We start from the raw sequence: 18,884 nt of genomic DNA on the forward strand, positions 1-18,884 counted from the left end.
TTCAAGTTGGTGACTGGAGGGTAGTATATGAGAGGGAAAGTGGCCTATGGTTCAGTTGAAAATATAAGCCAGGCTGCACAGGGATGGCCAGCTCAGGCAGCGTGGTTTGTATTGGTTTGGGTTGGGTTGGTTTGGTTTAATCCTAAATTCAGCAAGAAGCCATCTTTAAGCAGGAAAGTGGCATGCCATGATTTATTTTTTAAAAGGTCACTCTGGGTGCCTAACTGGCTCAGTCCATAGAGCATGCAACTCTTGATCTCAGAATTGTGAGTTCAAACCCCATGTTGAGCATAGAGCCTACTTATACACACACACAAGTACACACACACACACACACACACACACACACACACACTTAAAAGGTCACCCTGGGGGCACCTGGGTGGCGCAGTCGGTTAAGCATCCGACTTCAGCTCAGGTCACGATCTCGCGGTCCGTGAGTTCGAGCCCCGCGTCGGGCTCTGGGCTGATGGCTCAGAGCCTGGAGCCTGTTTCTGATTCTGTGTCTCCCTCTCTCTCTGCCCCTTCCCCGTTCATGCTCTGTCTCTCTCTGTCTCAAAAATAAATAAACGCTAAAAAAAAAATTTTTTTTTAAAAAAAAGGTCACCCTGACTACCTATGGAAAATGGGCAAGAATGGGGTTTCTTCTGGGAAAGTGGCAATTCTATTTGCTCCTTTAGATTTGGCTTCTACCTCCAGGAGTCTTCTGAAAATGTCGGTAATCTCAAGAATTAATTTGTTGAATAATTATTGAGAACAATGTGACAGGCAATCTTCTAGCAAACAAAAACATCTACTGTCATGGAGCTTACATGTTAAGGATTACCCACTAGCCAACACTAAAGATTAGTTTAGCCCACAGTGTACCACCTTGTCCTGCTTGACTTTTCTGCCTTAGGGCACCAAGACCCTGCAGAATCCTGGGTTTTTTCCTCTTCCCGGTCATTCTCTGGTTCCTCCATCAACTCTTCTTCCTTCTAAATGTTGGTTGTCTAGACAATTCTGCTTTCTTTTTCAACATCAGCAATAAAATGTGTCCATCAAGGGGCATCTAGGCGGCTCAGTTGGTTAAGCATCCGACTTCAGCTCAGGTCATGATCTCAAAATTTGTGGGTTGAAGCCCTGCATCGAGCTCTGTGCTGACAGCTTAGAGCCCGGAGCCTGCTTCGGATTCTGTGTCTCCCTCTTCCTTTGCCCCTCTCCCACTCATTCCCTCTCTCTCTCTCTCTTTCTCTCTCAAAAATAAATAAACAATAAAAAAAAATTTTTTTTAATGTGTCCATCGAGTACCTCCTACTCACCAGCAAAACAGAATTAATAAATCCTCCTGCTCCCATACCTTCCATTACTAACCCCAAGCAGATTTCAAATGTGTCTCCAGTTCCAAGCCTTCTTTTGATCTCCTAGCCTTTGTTTACACTTGTTTGTTAAACTGCTCCATCTACAAGTCTTCCAAGCATTTTCTACCTGGACATAAAAATAAAAGTTATCTTCCCATCAAACCAGTCCAAGTCCTGCCTTCTCTGTTTTTGTTAATGACAGCACTCTTGTAGTAAAAATCCTCTGGTCACATTTGGCCTCTTATTATTCCCCACATCCAAGTTGCCTAGTCATTCAGATTTTGGATCTGTCACGTTGCTCCCTTTCCTCCCCTGCTTTCCATTCCCTCTCTACCTTAAAACTAAATATTGTAAAAACCTTGTAACTGGTCCCTCACTTTCAGACTGTTCTCTTCATTTCATTTTGCACATTGTTTCTAGACATGTCGTTTCTATCCAGATCTCTAAACGGGTCTCTCAGTCGTATCAAAACTTTCAATAGCTCCCCCATTGTCTAGAACTAAGTCTATTCCCAGATTTTTCTTTCCCTTTGCTCCTACAATTACCTTATGTTGCAGGGGAACCAGTAACTATAATCGATCTAGTATTTTCTAAATTCCATAGTCATATTCAACCTGATAGTTTTATCAGAGATTGTTTTTCAATACCTGAATCTTTTTTTTTAAATCCTTCATCTCAGATGTCATGACTTTCATAAAATCTTTCTAAGTTTTTCCAGTGGATCTGATCTCTCTTTTCCATGAATTTACATAGCATTTTGTCCTTCTCTTATGCCTTTATCTTACTGTTTTCTGTTTTATAAATTATAAGTTGTCTGAAGGCAGTGGTTCTCAAACTTAGCTGCACTTTTGTATCACCTTATCCTTAAAAAAACTCATGTCCAAGGGGTGCCTGGGTGGCTCAATCGGTGAAGCATCTGACTTTGGCTTGGGTCATGATCTCATGGTTCGTGAGTTCAAGCACCACATCGGGGTCTGCACTTATAGTGCAAAAAGGTAAGGAAAGGAATTCTCTGCTACAGCCTCCAAAAGGAACATAGTCTTGCAGACACATTTCAGACGTCTAACCTCCAGAACTCTAAAATATAAAAAATAAAATAAAATAAAATAAAATAAAATAAAATAAAATAAAATAAAATAAAATAAAATAAAAACAAAATAAAACTGATGCTCAAATCCTACCTCCATAGGCGGATTCAGTTGGGGTTGAGTGGAGATTCAGTTGGGGTGGGGTGGAGAATGGGTTTTTTTCTTAAATCCTCCTAGATAACCATAATGTATAACCAACTTGGGAACCACTACTTCAAGACCATTCATCCTAACCCAGGTTTAAACATGCCCCCCATTCTTGAAGTTAAATTTAGATATAAGGCACAAAAACAAACAAAAAACGCTCATCACCAAAATTCAATTTGGAACCCTAGGTAAAAACCATTGCTGATGGCCCCACAAACAGTAGGTGGGGTCTAGAATTGGCATCATTTAAAGTGTCTGGGTTTGGGGTACCTAGGTGGCTTAGTCGGTTAAGCATCCGACTTCAGCTCAGGTCATGATCTCACGGTCTGTGAGTTTGAGCCCCATGTTGGGCTCTGTACTGACAGCTCAGGGCCTGGAGCCTGCTTCGGATTCTGTTTTCCTCTCTCTCTCTGCCCCTCCCTGGCTTGTGCTCTGTCTCTCAAAAATAAATAAACATTAAAAAAAATTTTTTTTCAAATAAAGTCTCTGGATAAGCACAGAAACATTATTACACAAGAGTTCACTCAAAACCAGTCAGATTTACACCCCTCCAGGCATCTCACTTCAACAGACTTACCCTCATAGCACTGTTCTCTATGCCATACCTTCCCACTGGGCTTCATCCTCAACCCTTTTACTGAGTACTCTCTTCCTCCTCCTTTTAACTGCTACCCAACCCTTCACCAAGGACTTTGTCTCTCATTTTTCATCTTCCTCTCTGCATGTACTATAGGAGTTGGTGGGGGGAGAATCAGCATTTTTTCCCATCCCCCTGCCTCCTCCAAATCATAAGACTTCACCTTCATTTAAGGAAAAGGAAATCAATTTTGAGTCTATACCCATCAGCTCTGTCACTCTCTTCTTTTCATCTTGGTCACTATCCTCCATCTGGTCATTTGCCAAGTGACAATAGATGTCCTTTCAACTTCACTCACAATATCCATCTACTATGACTCCAATATCCATGTGGGTGATTCAAAACCCTAGCCTTGGACAAACTGTAGTCCATCCAGACAATGGAGTACTACTCTGCACTTAAAAAAAAAAAAAAAGAACTATCAAGCCACAAAAAGACATGAAAGAATCTTAAATGCATATTACTAAGTAAAAGAAGCCAATCTGAAAAGGCCACATGAGTCCAACCATATGACATTCCAGAAAAGATAAAAGTATGGAGACAGTAAAAAGATCCATGATTGCCAGAGGTTGGAGGAGGGAGGGATAAATAGAGCACAGAGGATGTTTAGGGTGGTGAAATTATTCTGTATGATACCATAATGGTAGATACATGTCATTATACACTTTTCAAAACCTAGAGAGTTTTGACCAAATTTTTAATCAGCAACACTTGCCCTTCCTCTCAAATCAGAAATTCCAGGTAATTACATTTACTTTTTTTAATGCTTATTTATTTTGAGAGAGAGAGAGAGATTGTGAGCAGGGGAGGGGCAGAAAGAGGGGGAGAGAGAATCCCAAGCAAATTCTGAGCTCTCAGCACAGAGTCTGACATAGGACTTGATCCCATGAACCAAGAGATCATGACCTAAGCCAAAATCAAGAGTTGGACACTTAATCAACTGAACCACCAAGGCGCCCCCTCATTATTTTTAAAATACAAGAGATTTGCCAATATTCTTTCAACTCCAAGGAAACTTCCTACAGTAGGCATGATGTACCTTTTATTAGAAATGAGATGCCAGCTTGTGGGAGTAATAGCCTGTTAGTGTAACATTGAGAGAAGTCTAGCATGCCTTCAGCATGAAGCCAAGAGCTATTGCTCTCAGAGGGTTGTTCTATATACATCTGTAATTTCTGACGATAGTGACTCCAATCAGATTCTCCTGGGGTTACCCCACATTCTGATGACAGTCTCCTATTCTTTCAACAAATTCAAAAAAATATTTGTTGACTCCTTTTTAAGTGCCATTCACTCTTCAAGATGCAGGGGATCTGGGCTCACTCACTCTTCTATCCTCCATACACCTCTTCTTCAACTGCAACTAACTCACCAGTGCATCTAACTCACACCATTATCTCCTTGTCTATTCACTCATTCAACCCACAGTTGTTGGGCACCCATCTGTACCCATTGTTTTCTTCTTTCTTCCCTTCTCAGCCAAAACAGTGCCTTCTGGCCTATGCCAGAATTAGTTTCTCCATCTGTGCTTAGAAGAGAATACGTTTCTACCTTCTTTGGAGACTTTACTGCTCTCTCCTTATTCTTCCTTCTCTTCTTAATTACTGTTATCATTTTTTTAAATTACTGTTATCAAACAATTATCCTACTTATACAAATGAGAACTGAAGTTTTAAAAATAAATTTGGGGGCTCCTGAGTGGCTCAGTCAACTGGGCGTCCAACTCTTGGCTTCTGCTCAGGTCATGATCTCATGATCTTGCAGTTCATGAGTTTGAGCCCCACTTCGGGCTTCGTGCTGACAGTGTGGAGCCTGCTTGGGATTCTCTCTCTCTCCCTCTGTCTCTCTGCCTTTCCCCCGCCTGCTTTCTTTCTCTCAAAAATAAATAAATAAACTTTAAAAAAAAATTTAAGTAAATTTGCACTAAATTAAAAAACTGAGAAGTAAGGGCCATCTTGCCAAAGCTCAGGCACCTAGCCTCTGCGCTACACTGCATATGAACTAGTTTCCATGGCTTCTTGACCAGCCTCCTTCATTGTCTGCATAGCTGCCGAGGGAGTCTGTATTAATTTCCCATTGCTGCTGTAACAAATTGCTATACATTTAGTGGCTTACAGCAACACAGATGTATTACTGTAGAGTTCTGGAGGTCAGACGTCTGAAATGTGTTTTGCAAACTATGTTCCTTTTGGAGGCTGTAGCAGAGAATTCCTTTCCTTACCTTTCACAACTTCTCCAGACCACCTGCATCCCTAGGCTTGTGGCCCCTTTTTCCATCTTCAAAGCCAACAGCATAGATTCTCTCTCCTCTGACCTCTGCTTCCCCCTCACATCTTCTCTGACTCTAACTCCACCACCTCTCTCATCAGGACTCTTGTGATCACACCCACCAAGATAATGCAGGGTAATCTCCCCATCTCAAGATCCTTAACTTAATCACATCTGCAAAGTCCCCTTTTTCCATGTAAAGTAACACATTCACAGATTCCAGGGATTAGGATGTGAATTTTGTCAGGAAGCAGGGCATGATTCAGCCTGCCGAGTTATCTTTGTAAACTACAAAATCCTTCTGTGGCTTTCAAGAGAAAGCTGAACCTCTCTGCCTCAGTATGCGAAGCCCTTTATGATTCTGTTCCTGCCTGCCTATACAGCCTCGTGTCCCACCACTCAACCAGACTGTGCCACTTGTCATTTCTCAAATTCTCAATGTATATCTGTGATGCCCTGTCTGTGACTCGCTAACTCCATCTTGTCCTTCCAAACTCAGATTAAGCATCATCTTGTCCCAGAAGCCATCCCTGCTCACTACTCTAATGTGGTTGGACCTCCTCCACATTGTCAAAACACTCCACACTCACCTCTAATACAGCACTCTTCACACCATGTTGAAGTTAACTTACTTGTCCATTTCCCCCATTAGACTGAAGATCCTCTGGATTGGACACTATGTCTTACTTGACTGTACTCCTTGTGTTTTACAGTTGGTGCTCACAGATATCTTTGCTGAATTAATCATCTTCCTGCCATGCACATGGCATAGCATTTTACATGTAGCAGAGAATCAAAGTCATGTTGGTTACATTGAAAGGCCGTTGTTTTTACCTCCTCAAGAATCAAAAGATAATGTATCATCTTATACAAAAGATATTCAGAATTTGGGACTTGTGTCCTGTTCCCCAGAACTACAAAATCCGGTGTGAACAATACATTGCCAACTAAGTATGATACAAGAAAAGATTGAGCAGCATCACAAGAGATGTAAGGAGATCACATGGGAGCTCAAAAGGAGGCGGAACTAACTGTGATTAGGTGGATGGGCCGATCTATAAAAAACGGTGACAGCAGGAATGGTGTCTATCTATCTTCCTCACCACTCAACTCCTAGCACTGAGCAGCATGCTTGGCACATAGTGGGTATACGCCAAGTGCCAGTTTGATGAAGACAATTCCACTGTATTCACTCCAGACAGAGAAATTAATGTGAAGAAAAACCGTAAGGCTTTGAAATGGGCAAAAAGATTATGGGACAGTCCTGCAGAATGGACTGTTTTCCCTTGCCTTTGAGCTGTTTTATAACTCTTTTAAGTTGCAGAAAACTGCTAACAATGCAAGGATTCTTGTTGCCAGCAATGCAAATTGTGTGTGATAGAGATGCAAATTGTTACTGTCTTGTGTATATTGACGAGCTTTTCATCTTTTTTTCTTTTCTTTTTTTTTTTATTTGAGAGAGTGTGCACCTGCATGAGCAGGGAAGGGATAGAGGGGGAGGGGGGGAGAGAGAGAGAGACAGAGAGAGAGAGAGAGAGAGAGAGAGAGAATCTTAAACAGGCTCCGTGCTCAGTGCGGAGCCTTACACGGACTCAATCCCACAACCCTCGAATCATGACCTGAACCAAAATCGAGAGTCGGACACTCAACCAACTGAGCCACCCAGGCGCCCCCGATTTTTCATCTCTTAAACAAATTCATTTTAGTGTTCCTTATGGCATATTTATGTCTTCTCTCAGGATTTTTCTTTAGTTGTAACATCCTTTATTCATAATTAGTTAAAATTTGTAACAGATGTACATCTCATACCAATACAAGGATCATAGTCTCACCTTTAAAAAAAATACCATTTAGCAATATGAACAAAAAGACACGTCTGAAATTGTGTTTTGGGGAAATAAGGAGTCTTCTGGTTGAACTGAGACATGAGGTTCTTGGAGGGTATCAAGAGCGAAGAAAGGTTGATTGGAGTCAGATCAGTGCGGTGCTGAGGGGATGATGCATCATTAAATGAGACAGAAAACAGGTGGCAGAAAAGGTCACAGTGTAGCCCCCCTGTCTTGGTTCAAACCCTTCTGGCCAATATATTGTCTCTTGGGCACAACCTAGAGCAAGTCATGTAGGCATACTGTGTCTGTTTCCTAAACTGGGCTTTGCAATTGAACCTACTTCATAGGGGTTTTGAAAGATTGAATGAGTTAGTTCAATGTAAAACATTCAGAGCATTACCTGGTAAAGAATAAGTACTCAGTGAATGTTAACCACTGTATTATTGTCACAGTTCACCATTCTTTGTCTGAAGTACTTGGGAGCACATGTTTTCAAACTTTGGAATATTTTGGACTTAGAAAGGAAAATGTGTGTGCTGTTTGTTACATAAGACTGTTAGTGGGATCCGGGCCAGCACCCTATAAATACATGAATATTTTTTCAGTAAAATATATGAACATTTATTCCAAGTGAGATAAATAAAGATATAAATGGCCTCACATCAGTCCAAGTCAGGATTGCCTGACAAATTCGGAAGATTTGCCCATCCAACAATTTACTAAGACTTCAGTTTTCAGACATTTTTTCATTCAAAATAAAATTTTTCAGAGCTTTGGGGACTTGGGAATTACAGACAACTGTCATATTACTGAAGTAAGAAAAGATCAGATTGAAATAGAATTTGGAAATCCTGGAAATGGTTTGGAAAGGAAGCTTTTGAATTTGATCCCCTCTCCACTTTGGCAAAGTTTTCACTTTTCCTTTTAAAAATTTCAAAGTAAGGGCAACCAGTAGTTGAGGAAGATAAGTTTTGTAACCAAACTCAAGGGGTTCACTGCTTGGGGTGCATTAAATTGTACACGACCCAAAAGAGCATTGAAAGCAAAGAACTTGCTATACTTATTACAAGTAAGGAGACAGGGAGATAGCTCTCAAAGCACTGTCTCCCCCAGAGGGTTAGTACAGGAAGCTTTTATTCAGCATATTGGGGACAGGGTCAGGATGCTTGCAGAGACACTCTGGTTCAATTGTGCATGCCTACCATGTCGACACACTAGGCATACATTTTTCGTTCAAAAAATGGCAGAAAACCCCACCCACGGCAGATCTTAACATTATAATGAGCTAAAGGTACCCTCGGGACAACTAGAGGTCATCGGAGCAGGTACTCAGCCCCAATCTGGCTCAAACCTGCTCAAGTGAAGGGCTGTCAAGTGAGACGCGCCTAGCCAGGTATCTCCTTGGCTAAAACTGTTGGTTCTGCAAAACAAAACACATTCCATCCCGGTTTTGCCCCCTCCTTTTCCTCCCTTCTGCTTATAGCTTTCAGCCCTCAGATTTGAGTAACATCCCAATCGCATCCTAGCTAACATTTTCTCTTTGTAGACATTCTAGCTAATAAATGAAGAAAGAATGATAAAACACCACCATTTTGCAGCCTCTAGTGAAATAATGGATCTAGGCAATCAGGAGCTGCTAGTATCATTTTTAAAACACACAACTAAATATTTTGCACCTCCCTTTGGAAGCGTCTAACCCACCTATAAGGTACTTTTGCCTCAAAAATTTTAATCTGAATTGATCAAGCCAAGGAGCAGTTTATAGGAAATACAGGTAACAAAGGAACATGATAAACACTGCAACACAATTCTGGGAAAATCCAGATTGTGTGAAACTCCTCAAGGCAAAAGATCTGGTTTCTTCAACACATATATTGCAAGGGAAAAAAAGGTGGGGGTGTGGGGGAGACCTGTGGATTAAAACAAACCAAAAATATATCAAGAAATTGCAATACGTGGACCTCATTTCAATACCAATATGAACAAAGTGCCAAAGAAAAAATCTGATACAGTGAGAAGAATTTGAACATGAACTGGGTATTTGATAATGTTAGGAAGCTATTTTTTTTAATATTTATTTATTTTTTAGAGAGAGAGAAAGAGAGAGACAGTGTGTGAGCAGGGGAGGAGCAGAGAGAGAGGGAGACAGAATCTGAAGCAGGCTCCAGGCTCCAAGCTGTCAGCACAGAGCCCAAAGTGGGGCTCGAACCCATGAGCTGTGAGATCATGACCTGAGCTGAAGTCGGACACCCAACCGACTGAGCCACCCAGGCACCCCAGGAAGCTATTTTTAATTTGAGGAGGTAATTGTATTTTTAAAAAGGCTTTATTTTCTGGAACTACCTACTAACATATTTACAGATGTTTTGTATTTGCTTCAAAGTAATTCTGTGAGGATATGGGGAGCAAGCCTAGGGAGGAGAGCAGGTTAACACTACATTGATAACTTGAGAATTTGGGACCGGTGCATAGAGGTTCATTATATTGTTCTCCCTAATTTTGAACTATTTGAAAATTGTTGTAATACAAAGGGAAGAAATGGAAAGATAAATATCTACACATACACACACACTATAGATTTCCTCCACGTAGACTACTTTGGATCTAAGACAGAAAAGACTTTAATGCTTATAAAGGGTATTTAAATACCACTGTTAAGAGAAAAAAAGAATAAAATTTACTGAAACAACTATATGAAAATATATGACTCAAAACTGAAGTAAATGATTTAAGAAAAACATTAGCCTGAAATTCAGGATGATATATGAAGAGATGAAATTACCAAGGAGTCTTAGGAGAGCTTATCAAAGCTGACTTCAACCTAGGCTAATACCAGTTTAGGATAGAATAAAAATGAGTTCCCAAGATTGCTTCTTCTTTGTCCTGCCTATGCTTTTTCTTTTCTTTTTTCTTTCTTTTCTTTCCTTTTTTTTTAAATGTTTATTTATTTTTGAGACAGAGAGAGACAGAGCATGAACAGGGGAGGGGCAGAGAGAGAGGGAGACACAGAATTGGAAACAGGCTCCAGGCTCTGAGCCATCAGCCCAGAGCCTGACGCAGGGCTCGAACTCACGGACCGCGAGATCGTGACCTGGCTGAAGTCGGACGCTTAACCGACTGCGCCACCCAGGCGCCCCTCCTTTTCTTTTTAATAGGAAAAGGAAGAGAGTAGGTTGACTTAAGACATCTCTGACTCTGCAAATAAGGAGAGATCCAGTTTCAATAATGCCAGCAGGTGGCGCGTTTCCTAGCTTTTTTTTTTTTAAATCAAAGCTAAGAAAAATTTGAGCACCAGTATGAATATATGAAAATAAGAAACGCTGCCTTTTCATCTTCGTATTCTGCTTCTTTCAGGGAAAATACTTTACAAGAATACAGGTAGAATAACCTTTGTTTTGCTGTTTCTTTTCCACGTGAGGGCTTGAATTCTGTATTGTTAAGTAATTCCTAGTTTCACTTTTTCTAGAATAAAATATAGCTGGTTAAAATACCAAATGGCTGCCAATCTTCACATTGTGGAACGCCTCAGGATGTGGTAAAGACCCTAAACTGAACCAGAGAGCCAACGTGCATTTCACAGTGGGCTGTGACCCATAGTGTTTTATGGCTTGCGTCCTGGGATTTTTTTTTTTTTAACGTTTTTATTTTATCTTTGGGACAGAGAGAGACAGAGCATGAACGGGGAAGGGGCAGAGAGAGAGGGAGACACAGAATCGGAAACAGGCTCCAGGCTCTGAGCCATCAGCCCAGAGCCTGACGCGTGGCTCGAACTCACGGACCGCGAGATCGTGACCTGAGCTGAAGTCGGACGCCCAACCGACTGAGCCACCCAGGCGCCCAGCGTCCTGGGATTTTATGTTGCTTTCAGTACCTCGGAACATTTCCCATATGGGCCCAAAGGTTTCAACTTAGCCTGGAACAATCTCTACACCCACCCTGGTTTGACTCCCCAAAGAATATCCAGAGCTGAGGAAACCCTGGTGCTCTGCTTCTCTCAGGGAAAAAGCCCTAAGTGGATGCTTTTTGATGTGGAATCTCTGTAGAAGGACATAAATCAACCTTCTCTTAGTACTGCAGAAACAAGAGTGTCCCCAGAATCTTTAAAACAATCTGGAGGTTGGGGCGCCTGGGTGGCACAGTTGGTTAAGTGTCCTACTGGCTCAGGTCATGATCTCACAACTGGTGAGTTGGAGCCCTGCATCAGGCTCTGTGCTGCCCCTCCCCTACTAGCGCTGTCTCTCCCTCTCTATCTCTCTCAAATATAACTAAACATTAAAATTTTTTTTAAAAATAATAAAACTATCTGGAGGTCTCTGAGAAGAAGCTAAGTTGAAAATCCCCATTCTCTAACCTTTGGAAATTGGGCTAAGTTTGCTGTATGTAAATGGATCTGAAAAATCGCTGCAAATATTTTGGTGTTTGAGCTTGCTCCAAGACAGAGGAAAGGGACATAGGTCATTTAGTTTTTAAAGGCATACCAAATTGTCAGTGCCCATTACACATATATTCTTAAAAGAAATTTTTGGGGCGCCTGGGTGGCGCAGTCGGTTAAGCGTCCGACTTCAGCCAGGTCACGATCTCGCGGTCCGTGGGTTCGCGCCCCGCGGGTTCGCGCCCCGCGTCGGGCTCTGGGCTGATGGCTCAGAGCCTGGAGCCTGTTTCCGATTCTGTGTCTCCCTCTCTCTCTGCCCCTCCCCCGTTCATGCTCTGTCTCTCTCTGTCCCAAAAATAAATTAAAAAAAACATTGAAAAAAAAAATTAAAAAAAAAAAAAAGAAATTTTTATGAGATCAACTTTATAGTGAGAAATATTTCAGACATAATAGCTCTTGTTGCTAATTTAATCAAATGCTATTATTTTCACTGAATCAATCTTTTTATTACTATTTCCAGAAAAATGTTTCCTGTAATATATCAGCCTCTTTGGAAGTAGAAGTTAACTTTATAAAATGATTCAATAATAACTCCCATAAGGCTTTTTCAATCAAACATTAAAGAATGTACTTTTTTCCTCTTTTGTAGCTGTCTTATTTATAATAATGCTTATTAAAAAACTTCAGGAAATCCAGAATACTATAAAGAAAATAAGAATTACCTATAATTCCACTGGACTTTTATTTTATTTTTAAAGTTTATTAATTTGTTTTGAGAGAGACAGAAAGTGTGAGTGGGGGAGGGGCAGCAAGAGAAGGACAAAGACCGAATCCCAAGCAGGCTCCTCACTATCAGCAACAAGCCCAACGTGGGGTTCAAACTCACAAACCATGAGATCATGACTGGAGTTGAAGCTGGATGCTTAACCAACTAAGCCACCCAGGTACCCCTCCACTGGACTTTTAAATATATATGCATCACATGTGTTGTTCAAATGGAATAGTTTGCTGAGTTGTTTTTTTGTCCCCCTCACACCTTCCCCCCCCCCCTTTTTTTTGGCTGAGCGTTTTTTTAGCAATGTCATTTTCATTTAATGATTTATTGTGGACATTATTGTGTATTAATAAATGTAGATATACCACATTCTATTCTTTTAAAAAAAAACATGGAGGAGGAAGCAGTATTTGTAACACAAAGGATAAACGTCTTTAGGGATTTTTTTTTTTTTTAATTTTTTTTTTCAACGTTTTTATTTATTTTTGGGACAGACAGAGACAGAGCATGAACGGGGGAGGGGCAGAGAGAGAGGGAGACACAGAATCGGAAACAGGCTCCAGGCTCCGAGCCATCAGCCCAGAGCCTGACGCGGGGCTCGAACCCACAGACCGTGAGATCGTGACCTGGCTGAAGTCGGACGCTTAACCGACTGCGCCACCCAGGCGCCCCTTTAGGGATTTTTTTTAATTGAGAAATAAAATACATAAAGTATGTAAAGTTTCATGTACTATATCTCAATAAATTTTTACATATGTAAATGTCTTAGTCCACTTGGGCTGCCATAACAAAATACCACAGCCTGAGTGACTTAAACAACAGAAAAACCTTCACACTTTGGGAAGCAGGGAAGTCCAAGATCAAGGTGCCAGCAGGGTAGGTTTCATTCTGAGGCCTCTTTGTCTTAGAGAAAGAGGGACAGAAAAAGAAGAGACAGCTTGCACTCGCAAGCTTCTTACAAGGGCACAAATGCTACTAGATCGGGCTTTCACCTTTATGGCTCACTTAACCTTAAAGGCCCGATTTCCAGTGCAGTCGTATTGGAGGGTAGCTTCAACATATTAGATTTGGGAACGCAGGGGACACAATTTGGTCCATAGCAGTAAGGCTTATTTTTGAAAGAGAATAAATCTTTGTATACTATAATACTTAAATTATTATGTCTGCATACACAAATCAAAATAAAGAATTAAAGGATTTCATTGGATAATTTAGGAGAATGATTTATGTGGATCCTTTGGAATTTGTTCTCTACTGGAAAATAAACTCCATATAGGCAAAGTTTTGTCTTTTCTACTCATTGTTAAATTTTCATATCCAGAACACAGTGAGTAGACATAACTGGTACTCATTATTGAATGAACGATTGTTTTCCTTTTTCTTTCTTTTTTTGAAGGAAGGAGAGTATCAGCTTAGGAGCCACAGATCATTAAGACAGACTGCCTTGACTGAATCTCAGTTCTATTACTCATCAGTTCTTTTACCTTGGACAAGTTACTTAAGCTGTCTATGCCTTAGTTTTTTCCTCTTCCACAAAATGGATATTTTAGGGTTGTTGTAGTATGGATTAAACTAATAGGCTTAAACCATTTAGTATATAATTTAATATATACTAGATAGAAGTAGATACCTTTAACTAGGTAATGTTAGATATTTACATTTAGGGTTAATTGTCCTTTTTCTATGTGGTTGTAACCTAAGAAAATATCCTATGAATTTGGTTATATGGGTTGATGTTTACCTTGGCTTTTCAGAAAGTGATATTGAGACACAGCTGTCGTGTAACTTGTAAATGTGATCGCCACTGGAATATCCAAAGTAAGGCAATATGTTTGCATTCTCCTGGAATTGTCTATTAGTTGGTTTATTTAATCGGTAGTTTACAAGCTATGAACCTAGTTTGAGCCCCTAAATTCTGTATGTGCATGCAACATCTATAAAGTCATTAATTTGTGGATATATGTAGTCTTCTATCTTTAAGATCCTGTTATGATTTTTAAAAATATAAATTTATATCCTCCTTTAGTTACTAGGTATTTTCTCAAGCAGTGGAAGTTTAAAGTACAACTATTAACATGCAAAATCCTGGGGCGCCTGGGTGGATCAGTTGGTTAAGTGTCTGACTTCAGCTCAGGTCATGATCTCATGGTCCATTAGTTCAGGCCCCGTGTCAGGCTCTGTGCTGACAGCCCAGAGCCTGGAGACTGCTTTAGATTCTGTGTCTCCCTCTCTCTCTGCCCCTTCCCTGCTCACGCTGTATCTCTCTCCCTCTCTAAATAAATAAATAAATAAATAAATAAATAAATAAAATAATAATAATAAACATTAAAAAATATTTTGTGGGGCGCCTGGGTGGCGCAGTCGGTTAAGCGTCCGACTTCAGCCAGGTCACGATCTCGCGGTCTGTGAGTTCGAGCCCCGCGTCGGGCTCTGGGCTGATGGCTAGAAGCCTGGAGCCTGTTTCCGATTCTGTGTCTCCCTCTCTCTCTGCCCCTCCCCCGTTCATGCTCTGTCTCTCTCTGTCCCAAAAATAAATAAACGTTGAAAAAAAAATATTTTGTTAAAAACATGCAGAATCCCACAGGAAAAAAAAAGAAATAAAAATGAAAAAACCATGCAGAATCCCCAAATTTGGGGGTGATGAAAAGGGAGTCCTCAAAAAAAAACAACACTGCTTTAGTGGCTCCACATATAAGGAAATTCTTTTAATTTCAAATTACTATATTGTAATTGTTGATCTCCTAATCAGAATGGTAGAGAATCTCTCTCATGTTATTTGCCTGTAACTATGAAACCAAAGGTCCATCAAAGGCAGCCTGGGCATAAACTACAACTCCCAGGATTCCCGGGTGGGAGCTCCGGGAGTTGTAGTTCATTCTACATTTCACCACCGCCCACCCTCCTTACCCCATCGCAACCCACGCCCTGGGCTCAGGTTCCGGATAAGTACTGCGCGGGTGGTCATCTCCTGGGATATTCATTTTTGCCTTATCATTTTTTTTTCTTTCTCGATTTGTCATTTTTCCCTTGCGTTTCCCCTGTTAGCTGTTAACACGCACACCCACGACGACTCCGGAGAGGCTGAGAGCAAGCGTCCACCCGGAAGGAGTGATACCGGAAGTGAAAGTAATCCCGTGTGTGTCGGGCTGAAATGTAGCAGGTCACAGAGAGTTCCGGCTACAGTAAGGAAAGCTGTCCTACTTATATTTCTTAGGTACTCACTTTTTTTTTTTCTATTTTAGATCTTTTAAAGGTCTTTTTTCTATCCCCATTTTTCTTTCATGTTGCCTCTTTGGGATCACTCCGTATTCTGAATTACAGAATCTGGTTTACGTGTGCTGCTCTGGCGCAGGCTTAGTATCACTTCTGACCTGCCGACTCTTGAGAATCGTCCTTAGAGTACCGACTAATCCTGGTCTTGTGGTGGGTGACGGAGAAGACTTGCCGTTCTCAGGTATAGGTAACACTAGCGAGTAAAACGTCTTCGGTTTTTTCCCCCCCTCTAAACATTGAGGTTCATGACCTTAAGAGTTATTTACTCTACTACTGTTCCTAGGATGGAAATTTTAGCTAGAAATGTTCTAACAAAAATTTGTCATCCTTTTGATTTGTCCTTGTTTTCAATTGGACACTCTTCCTCCGATGTGCTTGAGACTGCATGTAAAGACATTGGAAACCTGCTGAAGGACTGTCACATTTATGGCTGTTGGGTATTGGTGCATCCTTCTACAGTCTTTTTCCAAATGTGATTCAGTATGTTAAAGTTTGTTAATAGAATCCTACAAAATCTGTAGATTTTGGAGATCATTCTGTATATTTTATTTCCTAGGAGATTATGATATTCAATTTAGCAGACTTACAGTGATCAAATGAGTTTAATATATGAATGTACCTCCTAGCATAGTAGGAACACCAGAGACAATAAAGATTGATTCTGATAAAATTTTGACCCTTACTTCAACTTTGAACCTCGAATTTTAGGGGCAAAGTGTTTTTATCTTTATCTTTCCCCTTTCTTAATAAAACTACTTTGTGCTTTTGTTAGCTTCTGATTGTCTATTAGAGGGAAGAACAGGTAAATCAGTGTACACAGACAATTTCACCTAACCTGTAATTTTTTTAAGTAACTGTTTTTTCATGATTGTGGAAGTAATACATGCTATGCATATAGAAAAATTTAAAACGCCAAAAGGTAGAAAAGCTAGAAGGCAAGCAAAAGGTATCCACAAGCCCACAACTAGAGATCATCTTGTTAACATTTTGCTCTATTTCTTTTTTAGGTTCCCCCCCCCAAAAAAATACTCTGTTTACCTTTTTTTACATGTATACCATAATGTCATAGAAAATTTTGAAAACCTAATTGAGATTATATTGTTTTGCATTCTGCTTTTTTCATTTAATGCAGATATCACCACTGTCCCTTTTTACCAGACCTACTTTCTTAGTATAATATTTGAAGTTTTTTTCCTTTAGGGTCTCAGCTAAAAGGGAAGCACCTGATCGCAGAATTGAGAATGGAAAGCACTGAGCTTTGAACAAGCAAACTGCAGTCTAGTATTAGCTCTGCCTGTCTGGCTGAGTGAATAATTATGATTAAGTCAGTTGACTTCCTTGGACATCTGGATACCTAGAATTAATGAATTAGACAAGAAAACAGTTAATATCTTCTTCAAACTTCAGGAATTTATGAATATGTGAACTACCTAAAGCTTGCATGATTATTTCATACCTTTCAAGTGTTTGTCCACATAGTCAATTCTAGATTGCAAATACTTTCTAGAAAATAGCTGATTTAATCCAGTTTATTAATATATTCATCAGTTATGCTCCTACTCATTTGCCTTAGCTAATTATATACATTGGATGAATAGAAAACAGTGCTATATTCATTTATTTTAATATGTTATATTCAGATGTTTGGAGAATTATTTTCTTTTTATGGATTATTGAATTTCAGGACAGTGTTTGGAGCTGGCTGCGGCTGTGAACTGAGCAGGATTTCTTGAGACTTCTTCCAGCTTTTATATTTGCAGAGTTGATTTTTTTTCAGATCGTGTTTATTATATTTCAGATGCTGAGATGAATCGTCACCTGTGTGCTTGGCTTTTTAGACTTTCATCTCGTAATGGTTACCACCAGTGCCACATCCACCCCCAGTCTCATCAGTTTACACAGAGACATTTTGATACAAGACTGTGGGTGTTTAGACAAAACAGGCATCCCGTTCTCCATCATCTGTTAAATAAGAATTGTCCCAGGAGATATTGTCATCAAGACACCAGGATGCTGTGGAGGCATAAAGCACTACAGAAATATATGGAGGACCTGAGTAAGGAGCACCGTATGCTTGATCAGTGTTTGCAGCGAGTGTCTCTGAATGAAGGGGACCGAAGAGCCTTGAATAGAAGGCATGCTGAGTTGGCACCACTCGCAGCCATTTACCAAGAAATTCAGGAAGCTGAGCAAGCAATTGAAGAATTAGATTCAATGTGTAGAAGTAGGTAAAAGATACGTGTGTGTATAAGGACATGATTGATTATAGGTTAAAGCTTTATTGAATTGCAGTCTTTTAAAAAACCTACACTCAGCGAAGACAGGATTCTCCCCTGGGTGTTTAAAGTATTTCAGCTACTAAAAATCAACTACTAAGAGACCAAGCTCCTCATGGTGCTTGCCAAGTTTTTAGGGTCTAGGAAACTGAATATTAATATTTTCAGAAATTTTAATTTATTGAGCAGGACTTTATTGAGCACTGTCCTATGTGTATAGCAGAGACACAAAAATACAGTTCCAACCCCATCAAAGGGCTCATATGGTCTAGGTGTTATTTCATCTTCCCAGAAAGAAACTCTGCACCCTGTAGCCATCTTGTCCCAATTCCCCCTTCCCTACCAACCAGAAGCAACTGCTAATCTACTTTCTAGATTTACTCACTTCAGGCATTTATAGAGTCATGCAATATATCCTCTGTGATTGGCTTATTTCATTTAGCATAATATTTTCAAGGTTCATCTATGTTGTAGCATGTATTTGTACTTTTTATTGTGGAACTGTATTCCATTGTATGGATATACCACATTTTCTTTTCATCTATCCATTCATCAGTTAATGGATATTGAATTGTTTCCACTTTTTGGTTATTAAGAACAATGGTGCTACAATTTCTGAGTCTTGTAACTCTACATTTTACCTTTTGAACAGTTGGAAGACTGTTTTCCAAAGTGGCTTCACCATTTAAATTCTGCCCTTTTGATTCTAGCTATCCTAATGGGTGGAGATGATATCTTATTGTGGCTTTGATTTGCATTTCCCTGATTAATGATGTTGAGCATCTTTTCATGTGCCTGTTGGTCATTTGTAATTCATCTTTGGTTAAATGACTGTTCAGATCCTTTGCCTATTTTTAAATTATTTTTCTTGCTATTGAC

General features: G+C 40.1%; 1 protein-coding gene across 6 annotated transcripts in view; it reads left to right on the plus strand.

Moving 5' to 3' along the window:
• The first annotated feature begins 15,580 nt into the window (after positions 1-15,580).
• The window catches only part of MTRF1 (mitochondrial translation release factor 1), a 51,523-nt gene continuing 48,219 nt past the window's right edge, over positions 15,581-18,884 (plus strand). For 2 of the 6 annotated variants that reach the window (XM_047080375.1, XM_047080377.1), the window contains exons 1-3: positions 15,589-15,670; positions 15,778-15,910; positions 17,528-17,953. In XM_047080375.1, the coding sequence (XP_046936331.1) occupies positions 17,536-17,953 (418 nt within the window). In that variant the 5' untranslated portion in view covers positions 15,589-15,670; positions 15,778-15,910; positions 17,528-17,535. Of the gene's footprint in view, positions 15,671-15,777; positions 15,911-17,527; positions 17,954-18,884 lie in introns of all 6 variants that reach the window. The other 4 variants (XM_047080379.1, XM_047080376.1, XM_047080380.1 and 1 more) reach the window with 4 other exon arrangements.

This window comes from Lynx rufus, unplaced genomic scaffold (genome assembly GCF_022079265.1).
Source record: "Lynx rufus isolate CCGP_SWC_20201006 ecotype Redwood Valley unplaced genomic scaffold, mLynRuf1.p SCAF_1, whole genome shotgun sequence".
Taxonomy (NCBI): domain Eukaryota; kingdom Metazoa; phylum Chordata; class Mammalia; order Carnivora; family Felidae; genus Lynx; species Lynx rufus.